This window comes from Pteropus alecto, unplaced genomic scaffold (assembly GCF_000325575.1).
Source record: "Pteropus alecto unplaced genomic scaffold, ASM32557v1 scaffold1244, whole genome shotgun sequence".
In the NCBI taxonomy this organism is placed as follows: Eukaryota; Metazoa; Chordata; class Mammalia; order Chiroptera; family Pteropodidae; genus Pteropus; species Pteropus alecto.
This window is the reverse complement of record NW_006435702.1, coordinates 121,558-137,020: the sequence shown is the minus strand read 5'-3', so window position 1 is coordinate 137,020 and position 15,463 is coordinate 121,558. Positions and strand designations below refer to the sequence as shown.

General features: G+C 31.7%; 1 protein-coding gene and 1 pseudogene across 2 annotated transcripts in view; both read left to right on the top strand.

Moving 5' to 3' along the window:
* The window catches only part of BRWD3 (bromodomain and WD repeat domain containing 3), a 126,907-nt gene that overhangs the window by 75,560 nt on the left and 35,884 nt on the right, over positions 1-15,463 (top strand). For both annotated transcript variants that reach the window (XM_006910776.3, XM_025046032.1), the window contains 10 exons: positions 1,199-1,333; positions 2,577-2,705; positions 3,620-3,845; positions 5,475-5,642; positions 7,722-7,902; positions 9,299-9,392; positions 10,239-10,388; positions 11,585-11,661; positions 12,256-12,424; positions 13,859-13,972. In XM_006910776.3, the coding sequence (XP_006910838.1) occupies positions 1,199-1,333; positions 2,577-2,705; positions 3,620-3,845; positions 5,475-5,642; positions 7,722-7,902; positions 9,299-9,392; positions 10,239-10,388; positions 11,585-11,661; positions 12,256-12,424; positions 13,859-13,972 (1,443 nt within the window). The remainder of the gene's footprint in view (positions 1-1,198; positions 1,334-2,576; positions 2,706-3,619; positions 3,846-5,474; positions 5,643-7,721; positions 7,903-9,298; positions 9,393-10,238; positions 10,389-11,584; positions 11,662-12,255; positions 12,425-13,858; positions 13,973-15,463) is intronic.
* LOC112479014 lies at positions 15,300-15,418 on the top strand (annotated as a pseudogene).

Genomic DNA, 15,463 nt, shown 5'->3' with positions numbered 1-15,463 from the left:
CACAAAGAAATGCTTTTTTTGTGGTGATTGGGAGAAGAGTTTAGGTAAACTTTGAGTTGTGACAGTATTTATTGTAAAGGGGATTTTACCTAGTCATCTTAATACTTCACATTTTGAGCCAGTCTTCAATTATTTTTTTTAATAAGCTGTATTTTTGTCCATAATGGTAATATGGCAGATTTCTTTATTATTCTGTTTTTCATACAATGATTTGGGATAAAATGCACTTTTTAAGTTCAAAATATATGGTCATTTCTAGAAGCTCCTGATGTGTAATATGCTGAGGTTTTCGTAAGTGAAATACCACTTCAGGATGTCCTGTATGCTTTTCTAAGACTTGGAGCCTGTTCTTAATCATGTATTCTCTAACCAGGAGTTAAGGAAAATCAACAATGATCTAAATCAGGTGTCGGCAAACTTTTTCTTTAAGAGGCTGGATAGTAAATATTTTAGGCTTTGCAGGGCACATATGGTCTTTGTTGCATATTTTTTGTTTTTTTTTGCAACCTTTTAAAAATGTAAAACTCGTTCTTCGCTCATAGGCTGTGTGTACAAAAATGTCTGGGAGCTGGATTTGGCCTGCAGGTAAAACATTTTGCAAACTCCTGATCTAAGATCTCTATATACTGTTATTCATTGATTTATTAGAAGGGAAACATATACATAGAGCATTGGTTTTCAACTTTTTTTAGCAGTAAACTCGTTTTTCAGATAGTATATTAAGTGCCACTATACTTTCTTATTTGAATATATCATGGGGCCTCCTACATACAATTTGAATACCAGTGATAGAGAGTGCTGGATAAAGAACAATGAAGGTTTGTCAGTTATCACTATGGCAGAATTGGGTGTTAATGGATGATTCTGCTTGTCACATTTTCTGTGGACTTTTAAATAGCAGAGTCTTAGAAATATGAATTCCACTTCAGGGATCTGGTTAATATGCTGTAACCGGTTTAGACTGTATTTTAAATACTTTTTTAGCCCTCTGTCTATTGAATACTTTACAAAATCAGCACTTAAATATACAAGGAACTCTAACTTAACTATTTATTGTAGTGTCCATGTAGTAAATGCTGTTAAATTGCTATGCATGAATTAATCTGAACCAGATTGATAGCACACTCCTGAGATCTCTTGACCAAATAAACCAGATAGTTAGAATTGCTTTTCATGTTTAATATTGATTTTATCACAGGGACATGATGATGAAGTATTTGTTTTGGAAGCACATCCATTTGACCAAAGGATCATACTTTCAGCGGGCCATGATGGGAACATTTTTATTTGGGACCTTGACCGGGGGACCAAAATTCGGAATTATTTTAACATGGTAAGGAAAATCTGTGCTTAGTTCATATTAAAACAGGCTTCTCTTATATGACAGCTTGGTAATTAAAGTATACTTAGTGCCAAGGAACCTGTTGTGATCTGTATTTGAAGGGAATGAAAGGTTAAGGAAGTACAAATTAGTAGATGATAGATGGTCACGGGGATGGTGAGCACGACATAGGGAATGTAGTTAGCATTAATATATTGGCAAGGTGGAAAACCAGAGGAGAGAAGGAGCAATTAGGGGGATCGTTTTATAAACTATATAGATGTCTAACCAAGGTACTGTATACTTGAAACTAATTAAAATTTTAAAAAATCTATACAATAAAGAGAATGTTGCAAGACCTGAGAGTAAGACCAGTAGAAAATTATGCCATTCAGGGTGACTGTTATCATGATGTTAGCATTTTCCAAATTCTGGTCTCCAGCTCTAAACTCTAGAAACTCAGATTAAGTAAGCTTTTGGAGCTAACACTAACCAAACTCACAAAAAGGTTAATGTTTAAACTATAATCCTAATTTATGAATCACAAGAATTGACTATTTCTTCTGCGTCTGGTAAACCCCATATGGCTTAGTAATCAAGAAGTTGTTTGGCAAACACAGAATTGGAGATATGACTACTCTTTAGGTATATTTTATACAAATCATGGAAAAATCTGGTACACTCTCTCTTCTCCCAGTAGAACACCCTCCTGTGGTAATGGGGCTATTCATATCCTCCAAATTTGGTGTCCTTCTCTGAAGAACATTTCTAAATAGTTGGCTTTTGAGCTCCCTTTTATAGGCTTATACATATACAGAGCGTTAATAATATCCTCTGTCTTTTGTTAATAAAATCAACTTATGTACTTTAATTTTAGGATGGTTATTTTAATGCTTACTTGCATTAAAATTTCAGATGCGAGGATAATATCTTGACTTTGCTGCGATAGCATCTTTATCATTTTGGTTGTGTTAGGTCTTTTTTGTTCTCTTTTTTGTTCTCCTCAGTCACTCATTTAATACTTCTTGAAATATGGCATTGCTAGTAATTTTTGATGCCATCTGTTGCATTTTGATTCTCCCTAATTTCTTTTAGAGTTTTACTGTTTCATTAGGGTTCTGGATACAGAAGCCAGAGTACATTGGAATGTTGATGCAACACAGAATCCAATATATTAACAAACAGAAGCTATTGCCTTCTTATTATCTGAAAATTACCTCTTAAGATGACTTAAAATGACTCCTCTAAATTTCAGATTGAAGGCCAAGGCCATGGTGCAGTGTTTGACTGTAAATTTTCACCAGATGGAAACCATTTTGCCTGTACAGATTCTCACGGGCATTTGCTGCTTTTTGGTTTTGGATGCAGTAAATATTATGAAAAGGTTAGTATATTTAATTTTTGTTGTAGACCTCAGTTTTGGATTGTATAATTTATAAATTTTGTTTGAAGTCTTTCAATTAATAAGGGCTATTATATGTCAATAGATATAAAATAACAAAGTTACCTTTCTTGGTAAAATTTTTCATCACTTCCAGAACATAAGGTGTGGCAGTTCAAATCACTATTAATTTATATGCAGGATGATATAGATAGAAAAATTTATTAGAAAGTCTTTTTGCTTAGAACATATTCTCTGTACTATCTTTCAGGTATAATAGGAGAACAATGCTACCAGATTATATCCTCTACTAATCAAAATTAGGAATAAATAGCTGGTGACTAATGCTTATTTTCTTGGCTACTTTACCTATTATTGATCTTGTTAAAATACATTGGAAAGTATCTTAATTGATTCCTTATATTTTATTAGCTGTAATTTGGAATAGATTTTAGAATCTTGGAGTTGAAAGAGAACTCAGTCACTGAGTTCAGCTCAATACTTGTGTCATATTTGAGTGTCTCTATGCAATTGATATTTACCTGCCTCATCATTTATATTATACTCTATTCTTATTTGAATAAAATTAAGCAAGAAAAATAGTTATAAAGTTTTATATGATTTTTACAACGTAAATAAAAATACCTAATTTTATCCACTTTGTGTTGCTTTTCTTCTTCCTATCCCAATTGGAGAAAAATGATATAGGGCCAGAAAGTAGGATTGTAGGGTTTTTTGGAAAAGATAGGATTATGATCTAGGTAATTTATTTCTACCTAGAAGAAACATATGGCAATAGAGGAATATAAGAGAATGCAAAAATTCTGATTTGAAAAATACATGTGCTCTAGGAATGAAAATAAGTGCTTACCTGTAAATTCCTTGTGCACATTAAATACTAAAAATCTGTCGTAAAGATTCCAGATCAGATGTTCTTCCACACGGATTATCGACCTCTTATCCGTGATGCCAACAACTATGTATTAGATGAACAGACACAACAAGCTCCTCATCTCATGCCTCCCCCATTCTTGGTGGATGTTGATGGAAATCCTCATCCCACAAAATTCCAAAGGCTAGTACCAGGACGGGAAAATTGTAAAGATGAACAACTTATACCACAGCTGGGATATGTGGCTAATGGTATGTTATCTCCAGAACTAAATTTAAAATATTTTGCAAAATGTTGTACTTGCTGCTATTTTCTTTATGATATATGTGCCCTGCAAAACTCTGTAGTAGGTTATACTATATTTAACTTAATACTTCTGTTAGTGTTCAGTTGCATAATACTTTATACTTTACCAGAGTACTTTTACATTGTTTATCTCACCTGGACACAGATAAATGTACTAATGTGTCAGGCTTTTATAATTGATGAAATTCCACTGCTCATTGGTATTTTAATTTGAGAGTCCATAGTTAATGGACCTAAGAAGACAAAATTTCAAAAACCACAAACTGAGAAGTGGCTATTTACCTATCTACATGTTTGAAATGCAAAAAATACTGGATGTTGGGAGGAGGATTGTAAGTGTTTAAATAACACTGAATCTTGGAGGATATTGAGGAAATAAGTGATGAGTGTAATACTTGATGAGAGGATAGTAGGATAAGACATTGAAATAAGCTATTCTCTGTCAAACCAGCTCTTCTGATCAACATATTTCCCTTATGTATGCTGACTCTTTCACCCCCCACCCCCATACCAGAATGCCTTCTGGTTTGTGACTTGTAGATTTTCTTCCAGGTATGAGCTAATGAGTTATGGATTTGCAAATGGAATTTTATTTTCTTACTAGAGAATTTAAACTTGAATTGACCTTTATACAGTGAAATGTTACACATCCTTTTATGATCTCTGTTATAAAGATTTGTAAAACAATGAAATAGTGTTACACATATGTTAATAGTTACTTTGATGTCATATTATTAAACAAGGGGAAAAGCATGAATATTAAGTAGGAGATAAAACTAAAAACATCTGAATAAAAAAATCTATAATTCATCACATTTGATTTCCTATAAGACCTGGTCACTTGGCTACTTTGTTAGATACCATTTATTCTGACTAGAGGATAAGATGAAAAACAAGTTGAAGATGTAGTTAAGAATGAAAAAGATCATAGAAATAAAATTTTTATTCAGAAGTAATCATTGAATTTCAGTGTACCATAGAGATAATTTGTCTATGATAATCATATATACTGAGATATTATCAAAAGACACAATATTTGAAAGACCATAATGTGATTTCTTTCAGAAAGGAAATTCTCATGAAAGAAAGATACAAAATATTTTAGGTATCTGTGGTTGACCTTGTTTAAACCTTACTCAAATCTCTACTCCTAACTTTTAGCTTGGAATATTCTATAGAGATATTCATTTTTAAGTTAATAATTTAATGAGAGGTGAACACACAATGTAAATATATATATATGCCTTACTGTTAAAATGTACAGCTGAAACTTAACTAGATTCCATTAACCAATGTCAATTTTTTTAATAGTAATTTAATAATTATTCTTTAAGATGAGTAGGCCCTCATAATAATGTCTAATTTGGGAGTATTGGTTAAGGCAAACACACAAGCTGACATATCAAAAAATTGTAAAGTTCTTTTGAAAGTATTTTGTTTTATACATGCTTAATTTTCATTTTAATCCTTTTGTTGTTGTTGTTATTTGCCTAGAAATTTATATATTAAGCTTGTTTTTACTGTATACTAAAATGCAAATAACTTAGCGGCTTTATTTCTTTGGTCTCATTAAGGTGATGGTGAGGTGGTAGAACAGGTAATTGGGCAACATGCCAATGACCAAGATGAGAGCATTCTTGATGGAATAATCAGAGAGCTACAGAGAGAACAAGATCTGAGACTAATTAATGAAGGAGATGTTCCACATTTTCCCATTAATAGATCATATTCTGCTAATGGTGGTAAGTATGTATATATTTGTAAAAAATATGATGAATGTACTTTGATTATTTTACTTACACCAATAATTACATGTGAGAAACATACTTGGTTTGTAAATTAAAAACAACTTTTTTTTGTTTTTGTTTTTTGTTTAAATTTATTTTTCAGTTACAGAAAAACATTTTTACTAATTTACAATTGTGGTATAAGATATACCACAGTGCCACAATCTCATTATCATTTATGGCTAAAATGACTTAGCATCTTTTAAATAATACAGGTGGTTTATTTTTATTTATAAAGTAAATATACAGTAGTCCCCCTCATCTGCATGGGATATGTTCCAAGATCTCCAGTGGATGTCTGAAACCGAGGATAGTACCAAATCCTATATACACTATGTTTTTTCCTATACATACATACCTATGATAAAGTTCAATTTATAAATCAGGCACAGTAAAAGATTAATAACAATTACGAAAAATAAAATGGAACAGTGATAACAGTATACTATGTTAAAAGTTACAGGAATGTGGCCTCTCTCTGAAAACCCATCTAATAACCAAGTTAGTTACTAAGTGATTAACTGGTGAGGAGTGTATGCAGCATGGATGCACTTGACAAAGTGATGAATCCTGTCCCAGGGTGATGGAGTGAGACGGTTCAAGCAAGATTTCATCATGCTACTCAGAACATCATGCAATTCAAAACTTATGAATTGTTTATTTATTAAAATTTTCAATTTAATACTTTTGGACCATGGTTGACCATGAAACCATGGATAAAACTACTGTACCAGGTTTCTTTGGATAGATTTGAAATGCCTTTAGTCAAAGAGATCTCGTCTAGTTCTATTTGCAATATTCATTTGTTTTGAGTTTTTTCTGATGCTTATTTTAACAGTTGAATGTTTCCATTGCTATTTTTGTTTTATCTGCAAATATAACAAAAAGAAATTAACAGGGACCTTCCTCCCTTTCATTGATTATCAGTTTTGAAAAGGAAATTTTGACAGTTAAATTTTTTTTTGTTTACAGTTTTTCTCTTACCGATTTTGAAAATCTTACTGAAGCTTTATTCAGAATCCTTTTTGTTTGTTTTATTAGATTTTATATATAAGTAAAACCATATGGTATTTGTTTTTCTTTTTCTGACTTACTTCACTTATAATATACTCTAGATCCAGTCATGTTGTCGAAAATGGCAAGATTTTGTTCTTTTTTATTGCTGTGTAATATTCCATTGTATATGTATACCACATCTTCTTTATCCATTCATCTGTTGATAGATACCTAGGATGCTTCAATATCTTGACTATTGTAAATAATGTCGCAATGAACATAGGGGTGCAGATATCTTTTCGAATTGGTGTTTTCATTTCTTTTGGATGAATACCCAGAAATAGAAATGCTGGGACATATGGTGTATCTATTTTTTTTTTTTTTTGAGGAATTTCCAAACTTCATAGTATCAGTTTGCGTTTCTACCAACAGTGCACAAGGGTTACCAGAGGGAGAGGTTGGGAGGATGGGTAAAAAGGGGAAGGGGAATATAGTCAATAATATTGTGGTAAGTTTATAAAGTAACAGATGATTAGTAGAATTAGTAGGTAAACACATTATAAGGTATAAAAATGTTAAATCAGGTGAAAATACTGTACATCTGAAACTAATAGGACCAATATAAGATTGTATACCAGCTATACTTAAATAAAAAAATAAATTTAAAAAGAGTCTTTGGTCTAAATAAAGATAGAGTTAAGATTAAAAAACTGCTTTCTGAGCTAGTACTAATAAATATTTGTGCATCTACCAAGTCATGTTAAATTTGCTTTTTTATATTTACTGAGCATTTAGTAGATGACAGATATGAAAGTGCTTTGAAAAACATTGAAAGAGCTATAGAACCTTTAAACATTTATTGAGTACCTGCTTTATTCATAACACTATAAAAACCATTAAGGGAGTACAGAAAATGTTGAACAAAGGCATAGCAATATTGTCCAGCAGTATTATCTTTGAATTGCCTATTTTATTTAGAGCTCTGATCTAGAAAAGTTTGGTACTTTAGCTCAAAAAGTGTCTTTGTTTTTGTTTTAGCTCTGAGAAGTCCAAATATGGACATATCTTCTCCAAATATTGGACTTCGACGTAGTGGTCAAATTGAAGGTGTCCGACAAATGAATAACAATGCTCTTAGGAGCCAGATGGCCACTGAACGAGATCTCATGGCATGGAGCAGAAGAGTGGTGGTCAATGAACTAAATCATGGGGTTAGTAGGTGAGTCAATACGGTAACATTCATAAGAAAATGGAGAGCTTTGTTTTTTTGTAAGTAAATTAAAATGGTCTATGTTAGTTTTAATTTTAATAACTAAAGTATTTTTTTTAAATCCAACTGAGTTGTGCATTAGTTTTTCCACGTTATTTCAGTTACTTCACTTCATAACAACTATTTAATGAATGTCTTCAATTTGCTTGCTTAGCTTTGTGTTAAATAGTTTGAGGAATACTGAAAAATGAAAATTATGATCTCTATGTCTTTGATGAGTTTATAGTCTAAGTTAGAAGATGAGAATACAAATACAATTAAGTAAAAACATAAAACCATATGTGAATAAGTATGCCAGTGATATGTGGATCCCAAACTCAACAGCAATTCTGAGAAGGCTATCAACTTGATATTGGAGTAGTTTGAGAGTACAGTATAGATATATAGTAGACCCCAGTGCTTAGGAGGGTATATTTACTAGTGGCATTTAAGTAGTCATCCTTGGAGGATGAAAGGATTTCATTAGGATAAATTTCAAACTTAGAATCTCTATCCTTATGTGTAAACCTTAAGTAACATTTGCTTTAATATCAACTCTATATAATACACAGCAACTGGAAATAGATTTAGAAAAGAGAAAGGACATTGACAGAGAATATATAAAATCGATTTTAATCATATTACTTCCCTAACCAAGCCTTTTACCAACTCAGCCAACAAGCAGCAAAATTAATTTGGTTTTGCCTTTTCTTTCTTCAGCAGTAATAAGAAAAAAGGAGACCACTAATTTATAAACTGAATTCTACCCTCTGGCAATAGAGCAATTTGAAATAATTCTTTGCTCAAAATGTTAAAACGGGAATTGAAACTGGAATTAGATACTTTTATATCAATGTTTATTGCAGCATTTATTCCCAGTACCAAACAGTAGAAACAACTCAAGTATCTGTCAACACATGAATGGATAAACAAAATGTGATCCTATACATGCAGTGGAATATTATTTAGCCATCAAAAGGAATGAAGTTACAATAACCTGCTACGATGTGGATAAACACTGAAGACGTTATGCTAAGTGAAATAATAGCATTGAGTCCACTTATATGAAATATCCAAAATAGGCAATTTCATAGATACATAAAGTAGACTAGAAGTTAACAGGGCTTGGTGGAAGGAGAAATAGAGAGTTATTTCTTAATGGTTATACAGTTTATGTTTGTAGTGATGAAAATGTTTTGGAACTAGCGGTGACAGGTAAACAACATCATAAATTTAATTAACCACTGAATTGTATACCTAACAATGCTTCAAATGACACATTTTACATTTAAAAGTATTTTGTTATCTGATTATCAGCTTGCTTTTTGATGATTTTCTGTTACTTTGACCTTTGATTTCTTATTAGGATTCAGGAAGAATGTAGAACTGCGAAAGGTGACATAGAAATTAGTCTTTATACAGTTGAAAAGAAGAAAAAGCCATCTTATGCTACCCAAAGGGTGAGTTTAATTTGGGATACACTATTTGCAAATATTTGCAGATAACAGATTTTTGAAAGGCTATAGGTGCGTATTAAAGGACTATTGAGTACCTGCTTTATTCATAACACATAACTCAACCCCAAATTGAGATATATGGTTATTATTAATAAAGATAAAATTACACAAAGTCGAGACTATCCCCAAAATTCTAGGACATATGGTCGTTGTAGGTATAGGCAATTTGTATTAATATACCATTTTTATATGGTTAAAGAAGAACCTTAAAGTTACTGCCTGATTACTAATCACAATGTAAAACAAATGCTCTGGTACCCTAGGCCAGAGGTTGGCAAACTACTGCCTATGGCTATATCTGGTGTACTGCTTATTCCTACTAATATAATTTTATTGGAACCCAGCCACACTTATTTATTTTATATTGACTATGACTGCTTTCACACTACATAGAGACAAGTATTTGCAACATAGATCATATGACCTGCAAAACCAAAAATGTTTACACTTTGGCCCTTTATAGAAAAAGTTTGCCAACACCTGCCCTAGGCACACTCCTGGTTTGCTTAATCATACAGGAGCAAAATCTAATCTATACATTGGGAAGATTTGTATTCCCAGTAGAAACTGCTAAGCAGGGAATAAAATTCCTGTACTCCATTTGGTACCTGGTAAGCTCCTTACTAGTACTCCAAGGTTAATATGTATAAATACCTTAGGTTTCCTTTTGGAGGATTTATTTCTATCCCTTAGCTCCACCCCCACCCAATTGATTTGCTTTATATATGTTCATTTGTGTATGTTCATTGAGTCTGTCATTTTTTTAAATGTTTTCCTTCTGTTTTCTAGAATGATTATCAGCCTAGCTGTGGACGGTCTTTACGAAGGACGCAACGTAAGCGTCAGCATACTTACCAAACACGGTCGAACATAGAGCATAATTCACAAGCACCATGTCAAAATTCAGGTGTACAGGAAGATTCAGATAGCTCCTCAGAGGTTAGATATCTGATATTATTTACTCAATGTAATTTTTGTTTCCCATTTAGTATCATCTCTTTGGGCTTACTTTTAAGGGTCACTTCTTTAATAGAAATTCATTTTAATAATTTTCTTATAAGAGGATTATTAATTAATAAGGTATTCAATAGGCAAGTTTGAGGATTGAATTCCTTTAGCTATCTTTTCTGATTTGTACCTAAGATATTATCTTGGTTGAGGGTATCAAACATGCCAGCAAAAGTTTGGCTTTGGGACATTGGGAAAGTGGTGAGAGGAAATCTGCCTAGAAATGGAAAGAAGTGGAATATGGAAAACAGTGATAACTGGTTATACAGTCTCAGAACTGGTTGACTGTAATCAGCACAATATACAAGTTTTCTGTTATTGTTGACTTCACCAATCATAGAGGTTATTGAGTGATGATTTTTCTCAGACTATATTTTTCATGGTAATGTAATAAAGAGTATAACAATTCTTCATGTTCTTCTCTTCTTCAGTCCTTTCCTTTTGTTCTCTTAACTGTAGTTGTTAAGTAAATAGTGAGGGTTTAATTATGCTTTGACGATATATGGTACCCCATTCTTCTCTAACCATTCACAATTTTTTAAAACTCTCATTGATGGTGTCCTTCCTATCTCCCACAGGAAAATCTTGATCTGAAAAAGAATGATCACATATTCAAGAATTGATATTACTTTTTTAATGTAATAATGATATTATGCTTATGTTTTTAAAAATAATCTTAATCTTAATAACTATTTGTAGTTAGAATGTTTCTTTTGGTCCACTTTTACTTCAGAATAATCCTTGGGATATGAGGAAGGTTATCTATTCACTCCACTTTGATATGTTTGAAATTTTACATAATCAAAAGATTAATTTTTATGAAGAGTAATTATATTAACTTGGTGGAGGTATATAGATATATATTTTTTAAATTGTTTTAACATATTAAGTCTTTGAAATAATGAAAGATGTCTCATACCAATAAGATAGTAGATGGCCAGAAAATTTTAAATACCTGGTAGGCTTAGTTATGAGTTACAGATATATGAAGAAAATGATGATGTACATTTTAACTAGAACATTCTGAGGGGGTGGATACACAATTTGTTATGAAACATGTAGTCTGCGCTAATTAATAATATACTGTTTAATAACCATATATCTCAATTGCTGGCTCTTTGTTTCAGGAAGATGAAACAGTTGGCACAAGTGATGCTTCTGTAGAAGATCTTGTTATTGAATGGCAAAGTGAAAGTTCTTCCAGGTAGTGTTAATGATTTTGATGTCGTCAAAATTATTTGACAGTTTTAAAGTGTAATTATGTTCTCATAGGAATTTGCTAAGACCAGAGTTAAAATAGTATTTTATGGTAGAAAGAGAACTGGGTTGGAAGCCCAGAGACCTGATGTTTTATCTTGGCTCTGGCAATATCTTTTTGGGCATGTCACTGTGGGCTTTAGTTCCCTCATCTGTAAAATAAAATCCTTTGTAAATCCAAGAATTTATATGTATACATATTATATGTATTTATTTTAGTTTTAAAACAACTACGTTTAACTATTTCCAGTAAAAAAGAGCATCTTTATTTAAAAAAGCTTTTGTGATTTGGACAGGAACTTTGAATTTCAAATTCTGTTATGGGAAGCTAAGCATTATACTTTATCCAAGAATCATTTCATTTAAAATCACTTAGGTGATCATCAGAATTCTATATTGATATTTTCTTCTCTTCAGTTAGAGCAGAACTAAACCATGTTATTTATAATGTTATTTGATTATAAAATGATCATCTTCCAATTCTGAGGCAAAACTATTCCTTTTCTAAACTTACTTATTCATAATTTTGATTTATTTACAGTGATTCATCAAGTGAATATTCTGATTGGACAGCAGATGCTGGAATAAATTTGCAGCCTCCAAAAAGACAAACCAGACAGGCAACACGGAAAATATGCAGCAGCTCTGATGAGGAGAATTTGAAGTCACTAGAAGAAAGGCAAAAGAAACCTAAACAGACTAGAAAGAAGGTTTGTAAGTTTATAGGTTGTTTTTGTTGTTTTTGTTTTTGTCCTGATACTTGAATATATTTTTTAGCATATTTTTTAAATTTATATATATTTTTTGGTAACATTAGCTAATGAAATCCAGGAAGTTTCAGGTGTGCAATTTAACAGTAAGGCACATATATATATATATATTACACTGTGTGTTCCCCTCCCATAGTTAGACTTCTTTCTATCACCATATATTTAACCCCTTTTACCCAATCTACCTCCCTCCTCCTCCTTCCCCCCTACCCTCTGGTAACGACTAGTCTATTGTCCATGTCCATGAGTCTCTGTTCGTTTGTCCTGTTCATTTGTTGCTTTTAGGTTTATATCCCACATATAAGTGATATCATGTGGTTTTCAACTTTTTTTATCTGGCTTATTTCGCTTAGCATGATTATCTCAAGGTCCATCCATGTTGTCACAAATAGAAGTATTTCATCTCTTCTTATGACTAATATTCCATTGTATATATGTACCGCATCTTCTTTATCCAATTATCTATTGTAGGACGCTTCGGTTGCTTCCATGCCCTGGCCACTGTGAATAATGCCATTATGAACATTAGTGTGAAATATCTTTTCAGATATGAGTTTTCAGATACTTGAATATTTAGCAGTAACATTTTTCTCTAAAGATAACATTCCATTTGAGAAACTAAGTAAAATAATTTAACATAAATTTAAGATATAAAGAAATTTAAAAATTTTTCTCATCAAAAGTACAGTCTAGAACACCTTATTGTTATTAAATTAAAACATTCACAATTATTTGTTAAAATGTAATTGAGTTTTAAATAATAAGCCACTATAGTATAAAAGTGTTACTTTTGTCATGTCATCAGTCATAATTTTCTATGCATTTTTGACTTGTAAAATGGAAGGGTATGATAAATGGAGTAGTATTCTTTTTCATTTTTTATATGTTTTTACTTCAACCCAGCGATGGTATTTTTTCCAACTATAATTTTATTTAGATGATGTAAAGACTTAATTCACATATTTCTTTGAATATTAATTTAAAAAATTTATTGTGTATGCATTTGGTAACCTGTTGCTTTAGTAGACAGAATTAGCTTTTTTGATTGCCACCATTTTATTGGCAAAAAGTTACTGTGTCACTTGTATTTGAATTCATATGGCATTCTAAGGACCTGAAGAGTAAAATTTGCAGTTTTTAGATAGTATAGAGTATCAGATTATTTCGTCAGCCAAAACTGAGTAACATATTAAGAACTCACTTGAGTATTTTATTGATATACATGTTGTGCATCATTAATTGGTAAAGAAAAATGTTTAAAATTTGTGTATTTTGGGTTTCATTATAACCTAGTGTTTTTAACATTCTCTACCTATTATTTTTATACTACTGTTAATGTATTTATTCTTTATATATTTGTGAACTATATTTTAGAAAGGAGGACTGGTTTCTATGGCAGGTGAGCCTAACGAAGAATGGTTTGCCCCTCAGTGGATCTTGGATACTATTCCACGACGTTCTCCATTTGTCCCACAAATGGGTGATGAGGTAATTGTTACCTGTTATAACCCTTTTCTCTTAGAACCTGATGAACACTCACTCTAGTCAGTCTTAGGGCATTTATATTCTCAATTCTATTATGGTTATGTGTACAGTGTCTTAGCTGCTCTGATATTTCTTGTGGATCGTGTCTGAATCTTATTAACCTTTATATCCTTTGTAGGGCCTGGCACAGAGCCTTCAGTTTAGTAGATGTGCTATGAACATTGAGATAAATTGATTGGCTTGTGACGTCCTGAAAATAATTATCTTTATCTTTTTTTATCTTAATTGCCATGTAGTAGAATCAAGTATTTTGAGTCCTAACTCAAGTCCTAATATTTTCCAAAATGAAGCCCATGCTCAACCTGATAGAAAATATACTAGAGGATAATTACCCCTTTTGATGATTAGGGGAATATCATTTACAAACATGGCTTTAAATTGTATCTGGTGAAAAAAATTTATTTTTTATTTTTCTTATGAAAATTATAGTAACGTAATATTTGAGCTCTAGTTAGCTTATATAGTCTCTGATATATTGACTAATCCTTTTTGAGTGATTAAATGCTTACACACAGTTTTTAATATAAGACTAATAGTAGGAATATAATGTTGTCATCATAATAAAAGGAATAAAACGTTGCATATAGTTCTAAAAATCTTGGGACCAATAAAAATTTCACCAAACCTTTCTATAATTGCCTGTTATAGATATCTTGTGCCAGAGATCGCTATCTAAGTAGTTTTATGAGTAAGCTGATACTTGCTGATTACCTTTTGATATTAAAATATTTTTCTTTCATAGATATGTCTTGTAACTATTAGACTTTTGAGCAATGTTTGTTTATGTGGTTATTTTAGTAGAACATGCTCTGATGAATACTGTATCAAAAAAAACTTAAAGAGCTTTTTGGGGGGCATATCCGAACCCACTATTTCTTATATTTATTGCCTGTTTTTATGGAGGTTTAAGAGGGATAATTTTGAATTAATCTTAGAAGACTATAGAACAAAATAAGGATCTGTATACTCTTATGATCTGATGAAATTCCTCTCTCATCTATTTGTTGAGTACAGGAATAAATATATACTAAAGGATATCTAAATAACATGCTCACTATTGACTTTTTTCATCTCTACAATTAAGTTTATTTACTAATATTTAAATCTTTTTAATTTTCTACTTGTATTTGTAGCTTTTAGAAATTCTGACTTAGACATTGGTGGTTGGTAGAGTATGTCAATGTATTATTGAAATTTCATAGTATGGTATTTTTTATGTTGCTTTCTTCTGTTTATTTATTTCTACCACCTCTTTAAACTTATTGTGGGAGTCTACGACCATGCTACCCTGAACAAGCCCAATCTCATCTGATCTCGGAAGCCAAGCAGGATCGGGCTTGGTTAATACTTGGATGGGAGACCATCTAGGAAGACCAAGTGCTATAGGCGTAAAAATTAATTAATTAATTAAAAATACGGGATTGTAAGCTGCTC